At 39.8% G+C, this 20,143-nt stretch overlaps 1 protein-coding gene across 1 annotated transcript in view; it reads left to right on the forward strand.

The window, feature by feature from the left end:
* The window catches only part of TLN2 (talin 2), a 146,636-nt gene that overhangs the window by 61,760 nt on the left and 64,733 nt on the right, over positions 1-20,143 (forward strand). Inside the window, 14 exon segments of the mRNA XM_039558008.1 lie at positions 861-1,003; positions 2,424-2,551; positions 6,935-6,998; positions 9,145-9,249; positions 9,601-9,756; positions 10,634-10,735; positions 13,076-13,152; positions 14,752-14,932; positions 16,831-16,944; positions 17,592-17,700; positions 18,375-18,422; positions 18,425-18,582; positions 18,696-18,794; positions 19,892-20,059. Of these exon segments, the coding sequence (XP_039413942.1) occupies positions 861-1,003; positions 2,424-2,551; positions 6,935-6,998; positions 9,145-9,249; positions 9,601-9,756; positions 10,634-10,735; positions 13,076-13,152; positions 14,752-14,932; positions 16,831-16,944; positions 17,592-17,700; positions 18,375-18,422; positions 18,425-18,582; positions 18,696-18,794; positions 19,892-20,059 (1,652 nt within the window).

A 20,143-nucleotide genomic window follows, 5' to 3' on the forward strand; every position in this document is an offset into this window, starting at 1 on the left:
AGTAATGTATTCCAGGGTAATTCTTTGATTAGTATCTTTCCACAGTATAATGCAAGGAAGCCATGCAGGAATGCATTTTTCGACTATTCAGTGTGTCTCAGTTGGTTCCTGGCTGTATTTTGCATCCCTTTGTTTGTAGTGCTGTCCGCGACTGAGTATTTTTAAAATGAAGTGAATGGGCAAGTTAATGCCTCTGAGAGTCAGCAGGTGTTTTGAAGTGCTTTTTGTTACGTTTGGTAGGAGTATTCCAACCTAAAGTGTGAAGGGTCGTTTTTGTCCCTTGATTAAAGTTGCTTATTTAATAGCTGATGACTACTGAAAGCCATCAAAAGGTAGTTTTGTGTTTGAAGGCATACATTTTAACTGTCAGTGAAGTTTGCCAAAGAACTAAGGCAGTATTTGGTTTGTTTTGTGTGTTAAGTCATGAGAACTGTTTTTTCTGTTTTGCTGTAAAACACTAAGGTTAATTGTAAGTAGCAGGAAGATGTTCTAAAATTGTGTTTAGGAATAAGAAAGGTAAACAGAATCATTTGTTTTAGAGGTAAAATGTGGTATACTTAATTTGTAGTGAAGATTTGAAGATCTAATTTTAGTGGTAAAACATTACTATAGTTGTTTCGTCAACAATATTAACGGTGTTTATGCGGTAGTATATCCTTGTTGATCAGCAGTGCTGTTTTTCAGTTCTCATTTGTAGCAAACCTTCAGCACTGATGACTAGAAACAGAAATGAAAGCAACATCTCTTGTGGAGTTTCCCCCCACAGTGGATATGCCAATTATCCCATGAGTTTCACAACAGCCTTGAACACTGGCAACAGTGTGGATTTAACAATGTGCATGTCTGTGGCTCTGTTGCAGTAAATTGGCTGGATCACAGCCGGACCTTCAGAGAGCAAGGAGTGGATGAAAATGAAACGCTACTCTTGAGACGGAAGTTCTTTTATTCAGACCAGAATGTAGATTCAAGAGATCCTGTTCAGCTTAACTTGCTTTATGTTCAGGTACAGTAGCTTCTACCTTGCTGAGGAAACCTATTAGGTTAGTTAGAAAACTTCTGCTGTTTAAATACTCTGTCTTCTAGAATTCCAGCTCTGGATGTGCTTTAGTTTTACTCTTTTGTCTATCTCTCCAAAACCACATGATAATACAGAGGCTTTGCTGATTTTTTAAAATCAAATACTTTGAACCCAGTAATGGACACTGAGGCAAAAATCCACTGGCTTTCATGTCCTGCTTCCTTAAAATTTGTAAGCGTCTTTAGTCCCAGTTTGCTCTTTTTAGTCCTTCTCTGTCTTCTCTGGATGGTGCTCTCTGTGTAATGTGGAGTTTCAGGTCAGTCTTGTGAACAGCTTTATGTTTCTCCTGTCTTTTTCTCTTCTGCCTGATCAGTGAGAGAGCTTCTTCTGCACTCCTTTCCAGTCTTCCACTCAGACAGCACACAAGGCAGGCAGGTTTCCTGTCAAAAGGGTCCATGTCATGGAACACAGTAGGAGTCCATCTAAACATGTTCCCAAAACTGTTAGAGGGACTGTACATACCTTAGCAAAGCCAGGAGCTTTATGCAGAAGATACTATTTAACTGAAGGTGCCATCACAATTGCCTGCAATTTAGTCTGAAAAAAGTAGGCTTTTAAACTCTTTGTTAAATGTAGGGGGGTTTTTTAAGTAAAAAAACAAAAATGAAGGTTTGATGAAATGAGCTGTTGTTACACTTGATATTGCTCTAAATTACATTTTAAAAATCTGAGGCAAAAGATAAGGCTGTTCTATTGCTTATATCAATACATTTTCGAAGTTTTTTTAGAAGTCTACCGTACTGAGCTGTTCTTCTGCCACTAAAATATTTCATTCAGGCTGGTATGACAGTATGTGTTGATAATGCTTTGTCATTGCTTTGTCTATGGATAGGTGAGCCTTCTATTGCCAGAGCTATAAAAATCTGTCATCTTCAATGACTGCCAAATTTATACAGAAGGAAAAAAAAATGCTGTGTGCCTTCTACTGTTGCCATATCTCTAATAGTAATTTAGTTTTTACATACTAGTTATGGAGGTCCTTTTCCCTCCTATATGAGGCAGTAGGATGAAAGCTTTTCGATGTGTGTGTATATGCACAGGCACGTATCTGTATATATGTGTGTACACACAGAGAAGTGTATGTGCATGTTGTATTTTATTTACATGCATCAGGAAATGGCTGTCAAGTTCTCTTTTTGATCATAGCTTCAGTAAGTCTCCATAGATACTCACAAAGAAATAATCTAGCCCTTTGTTTTATTAGTCACATACACATCCAGGATGGAATAATAAGGACATTCAGAAGGAGAAGTGTGTGTTGCTGGCTATATTCAAGCTTTCAAGGAATTTGAGCTGGAATAGTTGTTTTGGGTGTCCCTGACATATCTTTGTTTATCTTCTCTAGGCTCGTGATGACATTCTGAATGGTTCCCATCCCGTCTCCTTTGAGAAGGCCTGTGAATTTGGAGGCTTTCAAGCACAGATCCAGTTTGGACCTCATGTAGAACACAAACACAAACCTGGATTTTTAGAGTAAACACTTCTAACTTCTAAATTTGGGTGACCTCGAGTGTAACTAATGTTGAGTTGTCACAGATTAAACACATTTTATTACTCCAAGCAGAGGTAATCAGATAAAGTGTGTTTTCTATAGCAAATCTCCCAGTGAAAGGAGCCTTATTGCACGAATCAGCAGCCTCAGCTGATGAGGGGACCTTTGGCAGTAGCTTATTAGACAGCACAGGGCACTGGCTCCTCCCAGAGTGCCAGTTAAGTACACACTTAGTACTAGGAAAGTACAAGACTAGAAAGAAGATTTGTCATTTAAATAAAATGAATACTGCTGTGTTTAGAGGTTAAATTTGCAAACTTTTTAGTGGTATTAATCACATGGTCAGATTCACCCTCTCATGGTGTTGTATGAATTGAATTCTAGGACTGTGTTCTTTGTTTCAGGCATGGCCAGAAGTTCTGCTTACAAGTGGCTCATCGTTAGTTTTTATTGTGATACTTAATTTACTGCTATCAGCAGGGCAAGTTAAGTTTGACTGAAGTCTAGATGTCCCACTTTTCTACTGATTTTGATTTTCTGATTGGTTTACCTGCAGTAGAATTAACCAAGGGCTGAAGTCTGAGGAAGGCAGTGTAGGAAGGTAAAAGAGAGCTATTTACTGCACAGTCCATAGAGCCTTGCCTACATACGAGGCTCATAAATACCTTAATTGGAGGCACAAAACAATGGCTGCATATTTGGTTTCTGTCCTGTTCCACTGGCAGAGTGCTCAGTGCTGCCTTAGGCTTCCTTTGTGAGCCCCTCTGGGGTTTACAGTATCGCAGGGAATCGCTGTGAAGTTGTGTCTTGCTGTGGAACATGCATTGCTGCAGCATTGGGTGTTTGAAGCACTTCACTTCTGAAAGATATTCCTGAAGCAGCAGTTCAGTTATGCAAATAAACATCTTTCAGTTCAATTAATAATCAGCTTTTCTTTTTACTATCTGTCTGCTCCTGATTGGCCCATGAACCTTTCCTGTTAGAACTACTCATGTCTAGGAATTACAGGGGCCCAGTGTAACAGCTTCAGTGTACTCCTGGTTTTTATTTCCTAGAACTGTGACCAGTTAACACAACAATCTTTTTCTGGGATTTGTCCGTTGTCTGCTTATTCTTCCTTTCTCCCTCCACTCACTGAAGAGTAGTCCTGCAGCAAACCATTGGGGTATTATCTCATGATAAGCTAATCTTGTGTCATGGTAATGATTTCAAGAGTTAGGTGTTCCCCGTAGTTGCTTTTAATTTTTAGAGCGGTGATTTCCCACGAGCTTAACCAGCAGCTTTTGCAAACTGCTGTACAGTGTTCCATTGCTTAAATTTTTCTAGGATTTTCTAATGTACTACTTGGTTTTTTCAAACTCCCTATAGTAAGTGTGTTTTATGGCAGACTGAAGCTGCTAGCTGGATGATGCTTCTACTTTGTACGCAGCGCTGGATAGTTTGGAGTCCATCACGAAATAGCCATCACTCATACAATGTGCATTATCTTTTTTTAATTCTAATAGAGATGAAACATATTTATAACTGAACCATATATTAGAAAAAGAATGTTACTCCAGTGGAAATTATTTTGAACCAAAATTCCAAAATTTAGAACCTTATGTTTTGCATGGCATTTTCTCTACTGTTGTTTTATTTTCATTTAGGGCTTTGATTGTATTAGAACCAAACTTGGCAGGTAACCAAGTGTAATTGCTCTCTGTCCTGGTGTTTAATCAGTTTCATAAAATTAAGTATTTCTGATTTAGAGGTAATTCAGTTTTTGTCCTCTGTAGATGAAGCTGCTTCAGAACTGTAAGACCCTGGTCATTGTCTCCTAATTTGAAGTGTACATGTTTATGATTTAGTGTCGATGCATTTGGTTTTACATAGCCTTCATGACAGCCTTTTTGTGAAACCTCATGCTTTTGTTTTGTGAGTCTAAATGAGCCAAGTGATCCTGGCTCACTATGAACCGTATATAGAAACAGTGTTGTTAAATGCTCAATTTTTTTTTCTGAAGACGCATCTCTCGTCCTTTCAGAAAAAAAAACTTCTTAGTTTGTTTTGGTTTTTTTATCCCCTTGAAAAAGAGCGAGCATTTTTTAAAGTTTCATCCAACTGTCTTCTACTGTTTGGTGCATAAACACTGGTTCTTTTCAAGTAAGAAAGTAGTTTTATTTTATATAAACGGTATGCTGTAGCTCAGTGTGTGAAATACATTTGAGAGGTATCCAGTCACTTGCTACTGAAACCTCAAGTTGCTATAGGTTCCCTTAAGGGGAATCTGTCAGCTCGTACAGAAAACAGCATAGAACAGAATAACACTAGTATTTCATGAAATTGTTTGGAAATAGCTTAGTTTAGTTTGCCATGTCTACAATATGTTTGTGTAGAGAGACCTTTTGTATCCTTTTCGGTCGTTGCTAAAGTATTCTTGGCACAGATAAAGATTATTGCCTGCATCTTGCTAAGACGTTGGCATTGGTTGTTGGAATTCCCTTGAAGCTCATGCCAAAGTAAATTGTGAAAGCATTAAACTATCAAATTACAAGTAGTCCTTCTTTGTGCCCGTCATGGTACAGATGCAGTTTTGCATGGCACCTATGGAGGTACCCTGGGGCTGAATTTGCTGAGAGAATATCTAATAAAGAGCTCGCACTGTTTGTCTGCAGATAGGAAAGGAACACCTCCAACTGCACACTTCCACTTCTTCGCAAGCACACTGGCAAACAGAAAAGCTGCAAATGATAATTGAGCTTGATGTTGAGCCCAATTCTTGAATCTAAGCTGGTTTGCTGAATTAAGCTGTATTTTTCACAAACACCTTTATGCTAATGAAAAACAATCTAAATGTTGGCACTCGTGCATAATTTTTTAAGGAACTAGAAGATGAAACTCAGTGTAAATCAAGTTAAATCAACACTGCTTGCTATTAGCTGTTTTTAACTGAGTTCAATGTCCTTCTAATATGTGTAATTTAAGGGATTAGGGAAGTCTAAATTATAAGGTATTTCCATTCATTTTGCTAGCTCCAAAATAGCTGCAAAATAAAGTGAAACTGTGTTTGTAAAGAAAATATCTGGATTATAAGTAGAATTAAAATAATTTCAGTCTGTTCATGACTGGCATTTCACCCTTTCAGCTGAGGTGTGATAACTTGTCTCTTGATTTAAAAATAATGGAAGGTGATAGGAGGAAAAAGCTTCCAATCCAACTGCCACTCTCATGTGCAGGGGCATTACAATTGCTGTTTAGTGGACAGAGCCCAAATTATTTTCTTAACTCTTGCTTCTTATGAAGCTCCAAGTAATGTTTGCTTAGCAGTGTTATCTAAAGTGTTACATTAGTTGAAACGTAAGTAGACAGGCTTAAAAATGTAATGGTTTTGAGAGTTTATCAGAACATATACATATGGATAGCTGAGAAAATTAACTCTAGAATTTAAACTGCATTGATAACTATAATTTGTTTATGTAAATCCATTTCCAGAATTAAACTGTTTAATTCAGGTTTGGGTTTGTTGTTTTTTTAATTTGCCTTGGGATTGAATTTAACTAAACTGGTTTGAACCTGTGAAATTCTGTATAAAAGCACCAGTTGTTTCATACTAGAGACACCAGCATTTAAGACAATAAGCTGTATTCAGTCCTTACCTACAGTTTTAATTTGGCTCTTCAGCCTTCCCTACCCCATGATGTCTTTGTAAGTAAGTCCCCAAGAAAAGCTTTCATTATCATGTTTTAGTGAGATGTAGCTACTACAAAATCAGAAGAAAGATTAGCAAGAACAGTTGTTCTTACTTCGTTTTATAATGCTAAAACTTCATGGAAAGGACAAAATATGTGATCTCAGTACTGGGTAGTATTTTTGAAGCATGAAATCCTAATTTAGTCCTTCAAGCTATTTTGTCGATTGTCTGCAATGGCAGGCTTTTGTGTTTAAAACACACACACACAAAAAAAGCACAGTAACATAAACAAAAAACTCAACACAAATACCCATCCCCTCAAGATAATAAAACCAAAGCAACTCCCTAGGAACAGCTGAGCAGGTTTTTTGCCAATCTTATTTAAAACAATCCATGCTTCTCAAAACTTCTAACTTTGTATCTTAATAGGTAGTTCTAGCCTTCAGTGTTAAGTGTTGTTTGTTTACAGAATACATCAAAATAAGGAGGACATTCTCCAGTCATACTATTTCTGTGATTCTTAATAGTCTAAAGTAGGGGGAATCCTTAGAGACTAGTTATTTTAACAGTGCAAGTTTCTTCAGGTGGAAAATGACCTGCTGGGGGAACCTAGTGCCAGTAAAGATGTATGGAAAGCATCCTTCCTCAAGAAGGAACCATTAACTTTGGAATATCTTCTTTTTTTTCCCCCTAGCCTGAAAGAATTCCTGCCTAAAGAATATACCAAACAAAGAGGGGCTGAAAAGAGAATATTTCAGGTAATTGTGAGGCTGATAAAACTACTATAGTTTCACTACCTTTATAAGAAAAATCTGATATTTCCCAGGTGTATACTTTGTGTATATTTGAACTGTATAGCTATCAGAAAATGAAATATGAAGTATTTGACAGCTTTCATTTTATTTCTTCAGCAGATTTATTGTCCTGATCCTTTTTTCTTCACTGGTGAAGAAATGTGCTTTGTTAAAGGGGAGATAGTGAAAGTTCAGTATTTTTAAGATCTTTTTGTCAGTTGCATTGAAATATAAAGATGCATATTTGTACTAAAATAGACAACGTTTAGGAAAGCCAGTTTTGATTTCAAAAATGAGCCTCAATTCTGCTTGTTAATGCTTGAATTCAGTGGTCTGTGTGGGAATCATCCCATTGTGAAAGACTGGAGCAGTTGAGTATAAAATGGTAAAATATACTGATACTGTTAGAAGTGATCTCAGAGTCTGAGTACTGTAGATGCACCAGATATCTCTGCCCACTGAAATACAAGTTCGGCAATACAGTGGAAGTTGGAAAATTCTGAGGTCAACAGGTGAGAAAAAGTCATCTGGCTTCTGGAAGGACACACCAGAGATCTGTGATCTCAACCTGGGAGACAGGAGCAGGAACAGATCACATCCTTTCATTTGTCTGCTACACTGCCAGCTGAAGAATTCTGTAACTTTGTAGGTCTGTTCTGCCTGGATCTTTCAGTACTCCTTGTAGATCAGTATGTCTAACACTTTTGTGTGCACCTTTAGGTGGTGCAGTGACATTGCAATTCAAGCAAAAACCAAATTTATTCACCTCTGAGTATTGTAGCCATGCTGTTCATAGCATGGAATTTTTGCCTGTGTCAGATTAGACCTATGAGTAGTATCTGTCATTGCATGCTTTAGTGCATGGCCCAGAAGCTTATCAGTGAGGGCACTGATCTGGGCAGAGATGTAACAGCAAGGTGGAGTATGTGAGTTGTCTTTTTGAAAAAAACCCCAGCTGTTTACCAAGTCATAAAATTCTGGAGCTTGGCAGGTGTTTTTCACCAAATATTCCATCTGCAGTGACTCCATTTGTGCTCCTTGCTCTTTCGGGATTCTGGGTGTGTTCTCTGTGCTGAAGTTGACAGGTAGGAGCAGACTGTGTTCTTGGGATGCAAGAGGTTTTTGGAGTTGCGGTTGCTTCTCCCAGGCCTCCCCCTTGGAAGCTCCCACACTGTCGAGGTGGGAGCAAGTGGAGTGGGAAGGCGTTTCCCATGTTCCTGGTGCTCCCCCTGCTGCCATCAGTCAGCATGAAAGAGGTGGCACCCAGCAGTTCAGAAGCACGTGAGGGGAAGATAGGGTGGGATAGGGAATCCCACAAACAGGATTTAAGTAGCCAGGCGTTTGGATACGATTTTCAGCACAGTGGTCTGGGATAGGAGAGCAGATGCTGGGAGAAGTTTGAATACATAAGATGGGTACGTGTCATTACTTATAGGTAATAATCAATCTACTAATGAGCAAGTTTTTTAAATAATAAATAGAGACTGAGTTACAAGGCACACTTAGATGAGTATTTCAGGATGAACTATTTAGAAAAATCATTGTTCCTCAGCTGTAGAATTATTTTTGTGTGATGGAAAAAAATGCTGGATAGTGTTGCAACTGGCAAAAAAAGGCCTATTTGGAAGTACCTGAAAGACATGAGAAATGGTGAAATACAAAATGTGAGGCTGTCATGGATCAGAAGTTCTGGGCACAAAGCAGGAATAAATAATCTGTTTCTGGGGGGGAAAAAAAGGCTGCTGGTACATGTAAGTGATTTTTTTAAAGCTGAGTGAAGAGACATTAATTGTATGAAACCTAATGGTGTCAAATAGCAGGAATACCTAGAATTTTAAACTGTGTCAGAAATGGTTCAAATGTGCATTGTCTGAGACACAGATTGAATGGTTGATGGTCAAAGACAAGTGTTCTATTTGCCCAGGTTGTTTATTTTCTCTGATGTGAGGGATTATATGATAGTTTTGCTAACATTTCTACCTGGTATTTTTTCAAATATTCTAATTGTAATGAGTATTAACTAAGCATCCTGAAACAGATAAAAGCTGTACCCTTTTTTTGTTTCCAGAAAGTGCAGGTTCTGCCTAATTGGTACTGAACTTTCTTACAGGAGCACAAAAACTGTGGTGAGATGACTGAAATAGAAGCCAAAGTGAAGTATGTGAAGCTGGCGCGTTCCCTGCGCACCTACGGGGTGTCATTTTTTCTTGTTAAGGTAATGCAGCTCTTGCTGTGACCATCCTGTATCCTTGGTTGTGGATTACCTCAGATCCCTCACTAAGCAAAGGTTTGATACCTCAACCACTAAAATATTTCAGTTTCCTGGAGGACTGAGAAGAGGGATTGTCTTTTGAACTGAGTGGTAAAGATGCACTAAAGACCAGAGCTTCTTAATGCATTGCTTGAAAATCATTGCCTGTAAACAGACAAACTAAGCCTGGAGTTTTAAATTGTCACTGTCTGCATGCCAGTTTCTTCCCTGTGTCAGTATATTCTATCTTGCGCTTCCTTTCTCCTGTGGCAAGCCACGTTTGTGTGGAAAACAATCTTCCACACCTTTTTATAGGAAAAAATGAAAGGCAAAAACAAGCTGGTTCCTCGTTTGCTGGGGGTCACCAAGGACTCAGTGATGCGTGTGGATGAGAAGACCAAGGAAGTGTTGCAGGAATGGCCACTGACAACTGTGAAACGCTGGGCTGCCTCACCTAAAAGCTTCACTCTGGTAATCTTTATATATTCAGAGGACAAGATCTGTGTGGCAAGGAGATTTAGAACAGTTTCTGTACTGTAACTTGTTCTATCTTTAATTTTCTAGCATTATGTAGAGTCACTGAGTCCTCATGTAATAAATTGGCCCATATTGGAGTCCAGGTTCAATCTGTAGTTTGGTGCTTCTAGACAGGCCAGTTCCTCAGAAGTACTGTTTGAATCTTCTAATAAACCACTGTTTAAATCTGGTTTGTGCCTAAGTACTAAACAGTTAAAGCATTATTATTCACACTTGTGTAAATAGTTATGGTCCTTCTCATTCATAATGTGCTTTGTGACTTGCAAAATAGGAACATGAACAAAGTCAGATGGCTGATTCATGCATCTGATAATTACAAATTTAGAGAAACTTCATGAATGTGATACTTTGTTAATTGGTCTATAGGAGGCCACTGCAACATTCATTTTGGATATTAAAGGTTGTTTAAAGTGATGGAACAAGAGGCAGAGGCTAGAAAGTTGCATTCACTTGATTCATGTGCATCTAATTTCCAATTGCCTGGATGATTATGCTCTAGGATTAAATTCTAAAAAAACTTTTCTCCATCCTCGAGTGAAGGAATCTGATAAAGTTAGATGAAGTCTCTTGGGCGTTTCAGTTTGTGGAACGTGTGTGACTAAGCCGAAATAAAAAGCATTCTTCTCTCCTCCCTTAGTCCCCCATATAGACTGGTTTAGAATCTTGGAGCAGTTTATCTTACTGTTGCATATAATAAAATGTCTATGCAATTTTAAAATTTGAATTTTCTCACTTGTATTTGGTACTGTTTCTTCATTTACTTACTTTGCATTTTCAAATAGGTTTTGGGTTTTCTCCCCTTTTTCTTCAGGATTTTGGTGAATATCAGGAAAGCTATTACTCAGTACAGACCACTGAAGGAGAACAGATCTCTCAATTAATTGCAGGTTACATTGATATCATCCTAAAGAAGGTACAGTATTAACGTCTTGGCATGTAGCAAAAAAGCCAATGCACAACCTCAAATATGTGCAAACTGCAGTTTTTCTCTCATTAAGTCAATGTTGTGTTTTGATGTTCTATATTTTTACCTGCAAGTAAGGCACTGCTTCTGGAAAAATCAAGGCTATTTATTACACCTCTAGCAAGGGTCAGACTCAGTACAGCACTTCTGAAAAAAAAAAAAAAAAGCTTTGCTTTTCTGTCTGGAAGGTGACCTTGTGACTGTGAATATATATCCAGGGAAGAGTCCAAAGCTTCAGTTATGGATTTTTAAGCTACGGTCCAAAGTGATGAATCAGGTGGAAAGAAATTATCCTAGAAACAGTATTTAAAACTACAGCAAGGACTACACAATAGTTGTCCGGGTGCTGCTGTATATAATGTACCAAAACTGAGAAAGTTTTTTGGCCAGAAAAACAAACCAAAAAGCCCCAACAGTACATCGCTTTAAAAACACCGTGATTAGTAAAGCAAAGAATTAGACCTCAGTTGTGCAGGGAGGGATAAAATCAGTGTTTGTGAAGAGGTCAGACTGCCTTGAAACTTGTTTTTATGGAATGTACCTGGCAGGAGAGAGGAAGGCCTGATACGCATCTCCACTATTCAAAATATTCCCAAGCGAGCAAGTGCAACAGCAAAAAATGGCAATTTTGCCAACAAATGTGGAGCTGAATGGTCCCATTCTAAGCATGCTGTATAGAAAAGCAAGGTGTTCCAAACAGCACTGATTGCTTCTTGTCAAATTTTTACTTTCTTGACAATCCAAACTACATCTTTATTTACTGTAATGGATTTTAGTAGTAAGAAATCACAAAGTTAAGTAGCCCAGAAGAATTTATTGCCTTTGTTCATGTGAGCAGTGTAATATGTAACATCAAGTGTTACGTAATAAGAGGTTGAGGAGGATTGCCAGAATTCATCACATGCCTTTTTCTCTGAGGCTGTCAGGCTCAGGTTTAATAAACATCAAATAAATTGCAGGTTTCTGTAGATGGTTTAAAACTTGATTCAAAAGTAGCTTTGCTCTCTAGTGCCAAATGAAAGCAGCCTTCTGTCTTGATAGAATACAAATGTGCAAATTTCCACTCCCAGTCCTTTGATTTTTTTTTTCCCTCTACCATCTGCTGACACAGCCAGTTTAAAATGAATGAATTAGAAACAGGTTAAAGCATAAACACCCATGATTCATATGAGAAGCTGCAGTTCACAGTTGTCGAGCCCACGTTATTTCTGTGATGGATGCCTCAAAGTGGGGTTTATTGCTCTCAGTTGCATGTTGTTAATTCTTGGTGTGTTTTGGACTGGTCCACCTCATTTTCTTTGGTGTGCATTGATAGATATGTTTTTTTTCTGCTCAAGTGTTATTAATACAGTGTTCCCCCACCCAACCCCTCATGTCCTGCAGTTTTAGTGATAGGTCATTAATCAGGTGACAGGGAACCCTGAACTTGAGTAGCTTATACCAAAATTAAGAACAGTAGATTTTTTTTACTTCACATTATTATGGAAGTAAGGCACAATCTTGATTAGAAATAAGGAGTTTCAGTTCATGCATAAAATCAAACTCTGATAGTAAGAACTTCTTTCTCCAAAGCCGTGTGTTCATATAGATGTGCATGAGAAGTTTCTCTTAAATGTATCCAAGGTCATAGTGGATACTTCTCTATTTATGTTCATCTATATGGACTCAAGCTACGAATCATGTAGCAAGGTGGAAAGCAGACAGTTTCTCTGCACTAGGCCACAAGTAAAAATAGTCTCTTTTTATAAGGCGCTATTTCTATCATTTGTAGTTCCCTGTTGTTTCTCATGGTTTGCACTTAATGCCCTTATGTATATTTACAAATCTCTCTTAGCGCTAAGAAACCCCTCCCTCATGAAGTCAGACTGTCCTGAACTTTAAAACACCTATGATAAAATAACTTGGAGACAGTATTCAATTTGTTGTCTTTACTTACAGATATGTGTTTCCTACTGGTAGGTAGCACCATACAGTAACATTTCAGCACTTTCCTTATACCTTTGTTCAGAAAGGCACCAGCAGGCTTTTTCCTTTGTCCTTCATCTGCCAGGGTTAAGAACCTGGGCTGTTAAAGGCTGAAGAGCACCTCTTCTCCAGTGGAGGTTGTATTGTCAGTCACTGCCCAACAGCATGGTGTTCAGCACCAGACAAGGCTCTACAGGTGTCGTGGTTTAGCTACCATGACAACAGGTCATTTGATTAGGTTTGTGGTAAATGGCAAGGAAATGGTGGAGAGAAAGTAAAAAACAACACACATTGTTTAACTTATCTTTTTTCCCCCTCCTCCAGAAACAAAGTAAAGATAGATTCGGGCTTGAAGGTGATGAGGAATCAACCATGTTGGAAGAATCTGTTTCACCTAAGAAGTGAGTGCATGCCACAGGAGGAAATGGTCTGTCTTTAAGAGCGTCACATTTAGCTGCGGTAGCTTTTTCAAATTAAGTAGTACAGTTATTACTGCTAAAGAATGGTTTCCTACAGAGTATTTCAATAGAAGGAGGGCTATCCCCAGGCAATTCAGCAGGCTCCTAGCTTCATTCAAGGATTGAAGACAAAATTGTTGGTTGGCGCAACCAGCAGTGGCACCAGGTTGTGCTAATTTGACCCTTGAACAAAGGCACTCAGGCTGTAATTCAGTAAAATGCAGGGGCAGAGAGTGGGATAATGAAGCAGAGCTGAAAAGCTGTAGTATTTTTTTCATCTTCGTGTATGATTTACAAGGTTTTAGTTGCTTGTGTGTGCTAGTTCCATGGTTTCCAGTAGATTTGACTCCTGTCAGTTTAGTTGTACTCAGTGTTATGAGCAGAACTGACTCATTTCACCAGCCAAACCCATCAGATGTGTGGTGGCCATAGAGGAAAGGGTTTGGTACAAGTAGGGCAGGTTATGGTCTTGATGGGAAAGTAACTGAATATAGCAAAACACAGAACTGTAGAGCTGGCCATTCTCTTGAAAAGGAATGTCAAATCTTTCTGTGCAGTGAGACAATAGAAACAGATTTGTGACATTTTAAGCTGTAATGAGCCATTCAAGTCTTTTCTTGGAACTCTTGAGGGTGGCAGTGTCAGCAGTGTGTATGTGAAAAGTCCATTTGATTTATTGTTAAGCATACAGTTTATATGAGATAGATTTGTTAGCTATTTCATGTGGCCTTATGGGAAATTTTGTCTTTTGATGGATCACACATGTTCAGATGTGCTTTATTTTGATATGGCCCTTTCCAAATCACTTCCAGAATATACTGTTAGCTAAGTGCTGTGCAGAGAAGCCCAAAACTTGTAGTGGATAAATACAAGATTTTTTCACAGTTGAAATCACTCTTCTTTTTCCTCAGCAGAGTGTTGTTGTTAAAGCCTGAATTTCTGTCAACGCTTCTAGCTATTAAAGCTTAAACCATGTTTAAATATGAGCAGTGTATCTGGCAAAGCAGTTCGTGACCGTGGATGGCAGTAACTTTATTTATTGTTCTCCAGCCCATTATCTGATGGACTGCCAGATTATTTGCAAGTGCTGTGTGCCTTTGTTTGTATAAAGGTGGAAGAAAGAAAGTTTTTATCCCTGTTCTAGGGAGTACTTGAAAAAATCTCTGTAAGGTTCGTGCTTCTATTTTCTATTTATCAGCCTGTGATACAGCTGAAACAAAGCAGTTGTTATGCCATAAACCTTGCTCTAGTTCTGTCTGCCATGCATCTAAAAGGGGTAAAGCTATTGTATCATCTATAACAAAACTGCCCAGTGCCATGTTTCCTTGGTGCCTGCTCATTAGTGCTGTTAATAACTGATCTGCCAGAAACCCCAGATTATCTTTTTTTCTAATATGTTAGAAAATAGTTAGAAAGAAAAACCATAAAGTTTTCCAGATTCTCCAGATGTTGTGAAATGTAATTTAAATCCTAGAGGAAGAGCAGCTGGCAGAACTCAATTTGCAGGAGCTCACTAATTCTGTGTTGGATGTTTTTTCCCAGATCCACTATTCTGCAGCAGCAGTTCAACCGAACCGGGAAGGTGGAGCACGGCTCCGTGGCACTGCCGGCTGTGATGCGCTCTGGCTCCAGCGGCCCTGAGACTTTCAACATTGGCATCATGCCTTCTCCCCAGCAGCAAGTCACAACCGGCCAGATGCACAGGGGACATATGCCCCCACTTGTGAGAAACCTCCTTGTTTTGTGTGTGAAACCTGCCTGTGCAGCAAGTAGTCAGAAACAGCATATTATACATATTTGTAAGAGCAGGAGCCCTGGCTGTAACTTCCTGACTGTTCTACCAAACATAAGTTTTGAGTATCCCTTAAATATTTAGAGTGTCACATTTTGACTTATTTCCTCATTTTCTTTGAAGCAGGCTTTTCCAGCCTTTTCTTTACTTCCAAGCAGTTAAAACTAGTATTGAAAGGACAAAAAAAAAAGGTTTAAAGACTGGCAAAAGTAAGCAATTTTAAGGATAAGGCTTACTTCTAGCTTATCACTAGCCCACCAACTTAGAAATTTTTTAGCAGGCGTAAAGCTGATAGTGCTTTTTTTCATTTAAATTGAAAGACTTTCACAAGCCCTAAACAGCATTTAGAGAATATAATCAATGCTTAAGATCATGACATACTGCTAGAAGAGTAGTCTGTGTAGTGGATTGACCTTGGCTGTTTGCCAGATGCCTGCCCAGCTGCTTTTTCACCCCTACTCCTCAAGCAAAGAAGTCTGTATGAAAGATATACAAGATTAAAAAAAGCTTTATATCAGTATAGGTCAAGATAAAGACAGGGAAATCATCAATTACTTTCATGGCAGAACAGAATCAGCTTGGAGGTAATGAATTTAATTTATTGTCAATTAAAATACAGTTGGATGGTGAGAAACAGATGAAAACTAGAAACACTTCTCACTCACTCCCTTTTTTCACACAGACGCAACTTCACTCCTTCATTTTTAACTATTCTGCTCCTTGCTCACAAGTGGTAAATTTGTAACAGCCCATCTCTGCTTCTTCCTCCTCACACTTTTCCCCAGCTCCAGTGTTTCCTTCTTGTGGGCTGCAGGCATTCAGGATAAACTGGCTCAAGTGAGGGTCCCCTATGAGCTGCAGTTCCCTTCAGGAGCGCCTGCTCCAGCACTGGGCTCCTTCCTGGCAAGGCCCTGCTCCAGCACAGGCTCTCCACAGGCTGTAACTCCTTTCAGGGAAATACCCACCTGCTGCAGTGTGGGGTGTTCTGTGGTCTGCAGGGCAGATATGGGGGTACCCACTCCAACACAGCCCTCTCCACAGACTGCAGGGAAATACCTGCTGCACTTTGCTCTCTCCCACAGGCTAAGGAGACTCAGCTCTGCTGTCTTGAGCATCCCCTCCACATCCCTCTCAGTCACTGGTATTTGCAAGGTTGTTTCTTGAACTCCTTTTTCCCTGCACTGCCCTTTCTCACCAGTTTATCCCAGAGGTGCCACCGGTGTGGCTGCTGACCTCAGCTGTGTCCTGTGCTGTGTCTGTTGGAGCTGTTTAGAACCGGCTGTGCTTAGCATGGGGCAGCCCCTGGCTAATTCTCCCAGAGGCCACGCCTGCAGCCAAAACCTTGCCACAGACACTCAATCCACACAGCATCCTGCTCTGCCTAAACCCCTTCTGTTTTCTCTTAGTTTATGCATCTTGATGACAATTTAGTTTTAGAATCATCCTTGATTGCATTGGGAGGCTGTCCCAGAAAATCAATAATGATCTCCTAGAAGCAAGTTGAGTTTTCATGTTGCTCGAATGCAGGTTGCTAAGACAGCTCAGTGGGTTTGTGTATGTCTGATGGCCATTGTTTGAGCTGAGACAGTTGAGCACTTTATATGTGTGTGAAAGTACCGAGGAGAGTAAAATGGCATAAGCAGAATCAAGACTGTGAGAAGAGTTTGCGAGCTTTGCTTTCTCCACTGCGCCTGGGGAATGGCAGCTCTCTGAAATTGGCCTGGGGTGGTTGCTGAACTGTTGTCACTCAGGGTCTCTTCATGCTCATGTGATGTGCTTGAAATGCTCTCTGGAACACAGCACAACCATTGCCTTGCTCTGCCTTGCAGACCTCAGCTCAGCAGGCCCTGATGGGGACCATCAACACCAGCATGCACGCAGTTCAGCAGGCACAGGCCGACCTCAGTGAAGTGGATAACCTGCCACCTCTGGGGCAGGACATGGTGAGTTCTTCTAATCCACACAGAAATGAGCCTTAGTGCTTTGGGGTGTTTACAGACCAGTTTAGTCATGGTCCCCAGATCTAAAGTGATATTGCTAAAGCTTTTAAAATGAGGTAAAAATGTTGTGCTCCCTTTGAGGAATTCATGCACAGTGTTCCACCTCACTCTAATCAGTCTCCTGAGATCGGATGTAGCAGACTTCCTTGCATAAATCTGCCTGGAATGCTATTGTTTTGTGGGCATATGTACAGTTAAACACAAACTACGGGTAATATTAATGGTGGGACTGACTGCCTCCCAGAGACATGAAAAATAAGAACAAAATATGATTCTGTTGTTCTTGATCCAGGCTAGGGCAGGAGGACAGAGCCAGAGGGTTATTGCTTACAGGGGACTGTCATTCAGGAGTGTTTAGCCTTGCTTATGGCATTTACCATAAAAGGGCAACTGTTGAAATGTGAGAGCAAATCTGTAGTGAATTAATCAGCAGAAGAAAATGCTTGCTTTCATATTTCACTTTAAGGGCCTGCTGGTTGTCCTCTGTTTCGCTTTTAGAAGTTCATGCAGGAATGGGAGATGCACATAGTATCTTGTCTTACGGAACCTCGCTGAAGTCCTTAATTCTTCTTTTTGTTATTGCTCTTCAGGCATCAAGAGTATGGGTTCAGAACAAGGTTGATGAATCAAAACATGAAATACACTCTCAGGTTGATGCAATCACTGCAGGAACTGCATCTGTTGTTAACCTTACAGCAGGTAAATTTCACTGGGAAGGATTTCCTTGCAGTCTCCTAACTATTTGTCAATCTCTAAATCAAGTCACATATGAACTGAGTATGGGGCAGCTGCAGAAAATTTTCTTTAAAACACGCCAATAGCTAAGTGCATTGATGTGTGGAAACAGCTTGGTGTCCCTCCCAACGCAGATTTTTGTATTTGCAGTTTCTGTAAAGGTGTAACAGTCACAGAAGACAAAATGGAGCTTGCTTATCCAACAGTAGAAAGTGCTGGCCAGGTTACTACAAGAAAGCACCATTGATCTGGCTGTTGTTAAGGAGAGATTGTTTTTATTGACAGTGGTTTTTTCTTCAGCAAATTACAAGTTGAGGTAGCTACGTGTGGCTTAAAGGGGACAAAGCTGTATTACCTTAGGTTCTTTCAGTATTTAAAGAGGCTGAAACTGTGGCCTTCTCAGCAAATTGCATTGAATGAAGACAGATTCTCTTAGAGGATAGATTATTGCACAAATGTAGAAATCAGAAAATTTATAGCAGTCTAATTTTTTTTAAGTGATGAATTACTTAGTAGGCATTGCTTGGCTGTCTTGAAATGTCTCTTTTCTCTCAGCAGAGTGTAGCTTGTTGTAGCTGCCCCCATTTCCCTTGCAGCCACTGAACCATTCTGATCATTGAAAACCATTTGCTCTGCAGGGGACCCAGTTGACACTGATTACACTGCTGTGGGATGTGCAATTACAACCATTCCTCCAACCTCACTGAGATGTCCAAAGGTGTGAAACTGCTTGCTGCTCTCATGGATGATGAAGTTGGAAGTGGAGAAGACCTCCTGAAAGCTGCTCGAACCTTGGCCAGTGCTGTCTCAGACTTGCTGAAGGCTGTGCAACCTACTTCAGGAGAGGTGAGTATAGAAAAACTTCTCAGGTTTAATGCAGAAGTTCCTTGAGGAAATCTAAAATTCAAGTAAAGCTCATTTTCTTTGAATTAATGCATTTCACTGTTACGTCTTCCCAGCCTCGCCAGACGGTTTTGACTGCAGCTGGAAGCATTGGACAAGCAAGCGGGGAGCTACTGAGACAAATTGGAGAGAATGAAACAGATGAAAGGTTCCAGGTAATGAGGGGGTTGCTTGTCAACTGTCAGAACTGTGCAGTTTTATAATGAGGAGGTCCCTGCATAAAACCAGGCTTCCCAAAGTGTGGTTAGAAAATGCTGGAGTTTCTCTGTACTGATTGAGGTGAATCCATTTTGAAGTTGTTTTTAATTACACAGTCACAGAGTGCTGATTTCATAGGAACCCCTACTTCATTCTGTGCATCATACAGATGCTCTCATGCTTCATGGAGACCTTTGTGCACTGTATTTCTTCTCATTAAATACAGTGGGTTTTATGTAAGTGTTTGCTGTGCCTGTATGTATACATGTAAACCAGAAGTTAATAAAATCTTTTGGTAAACTGAGTAGAAGAAAACCATTGTATTGCAGACAAAATCTTTTTAAGATGAATAGTAGTGTCAATTATAAAATTATAATGCTTTATGATTTAACAGTGTTTGCTATTAGCAGTTTAAGACCACTAAATGCTCTTAGACTACTTATATGCTCTGTAAAAAACATGACTGGATTTTTTCACTGAATGGCAGGGACAGGTTTGTACCAGAACCACGGGAAGGTACTTTTCAGCAGCAGATAGACCTCTGGAGTGCACTTTGTGCAAGGTGTCTGCTAATAAAACTTAAAAGCCGTTTTTAGCACTTCATCCATCAGTAAATCTGTGGAAGCTTCATCAGAGTTCTCATTTGTATTCCTAGCTGAGTATGTATTACAGCTCTTGGCTAAGAGAAATAATCTAAGAATTCTTGTCTGTGTTATGGAGTGTTGGAGAAGGTGGGTAAGGAAAGGGATGGTTTATCATATCTAAAAGCAAAACAAAAAGTAGTGAGTTTAATTTTTGAAATGCAAGGTTTTCTGCCTGCTGTGAAGTTGAAATTATAAGTAAGTGTATTGGAAGTTTTTTGTTTTTACTGGAAAACCAGGTCATTTTAACAGTACAGGCGTTAGGAAGACTCCATCCTACTAAAAAATTGAAATATATGGGTGGGATTTGAAGTGGAGAAATGGGAAGAAATTGTTTGGACTTAGTGATTGCTGGAATTAATGCCTGAGTGTGTTTCAAGGTCACAGACTGAGTTTTCCCGTTTCTTTACCAGGATGTTCTGATGAGTTTGGCCAAAGCTGTTGCCAACGCTGCTGCCATGTTGGTGCTAAAGGCCAAGAACGTAGCACAGGTGGCTGAGGACACGGTCCTGCAGAACAGGGTCATTGCTGCTGCTACCCAGTGTGCCCTCTCTACTTCCCAGCTTGTGGCTTGTGCCAAGGTGAGGCAGTGGTGTTTGTGAAGGGGCAGAGCATCGTGTCCAGTGAGTGCTGCTGTGCGTTCCCAGTGGCCTTGGGAACAGACT

The sequence above is a fragment of the Corvus cornix genome, chromosome 10, assembly GCF_000738735.6.
Source record: "Corvus cornix cornix isolate S_Up_H32 chromosome 10, ASM73873v5, whole genome shotgun sequence".
Lineage (NCBI taxonomy): Eukaryota > Metazoa > Chordata > Aves > Passeriformes > Corvidae > Corvus > Corvus cornix.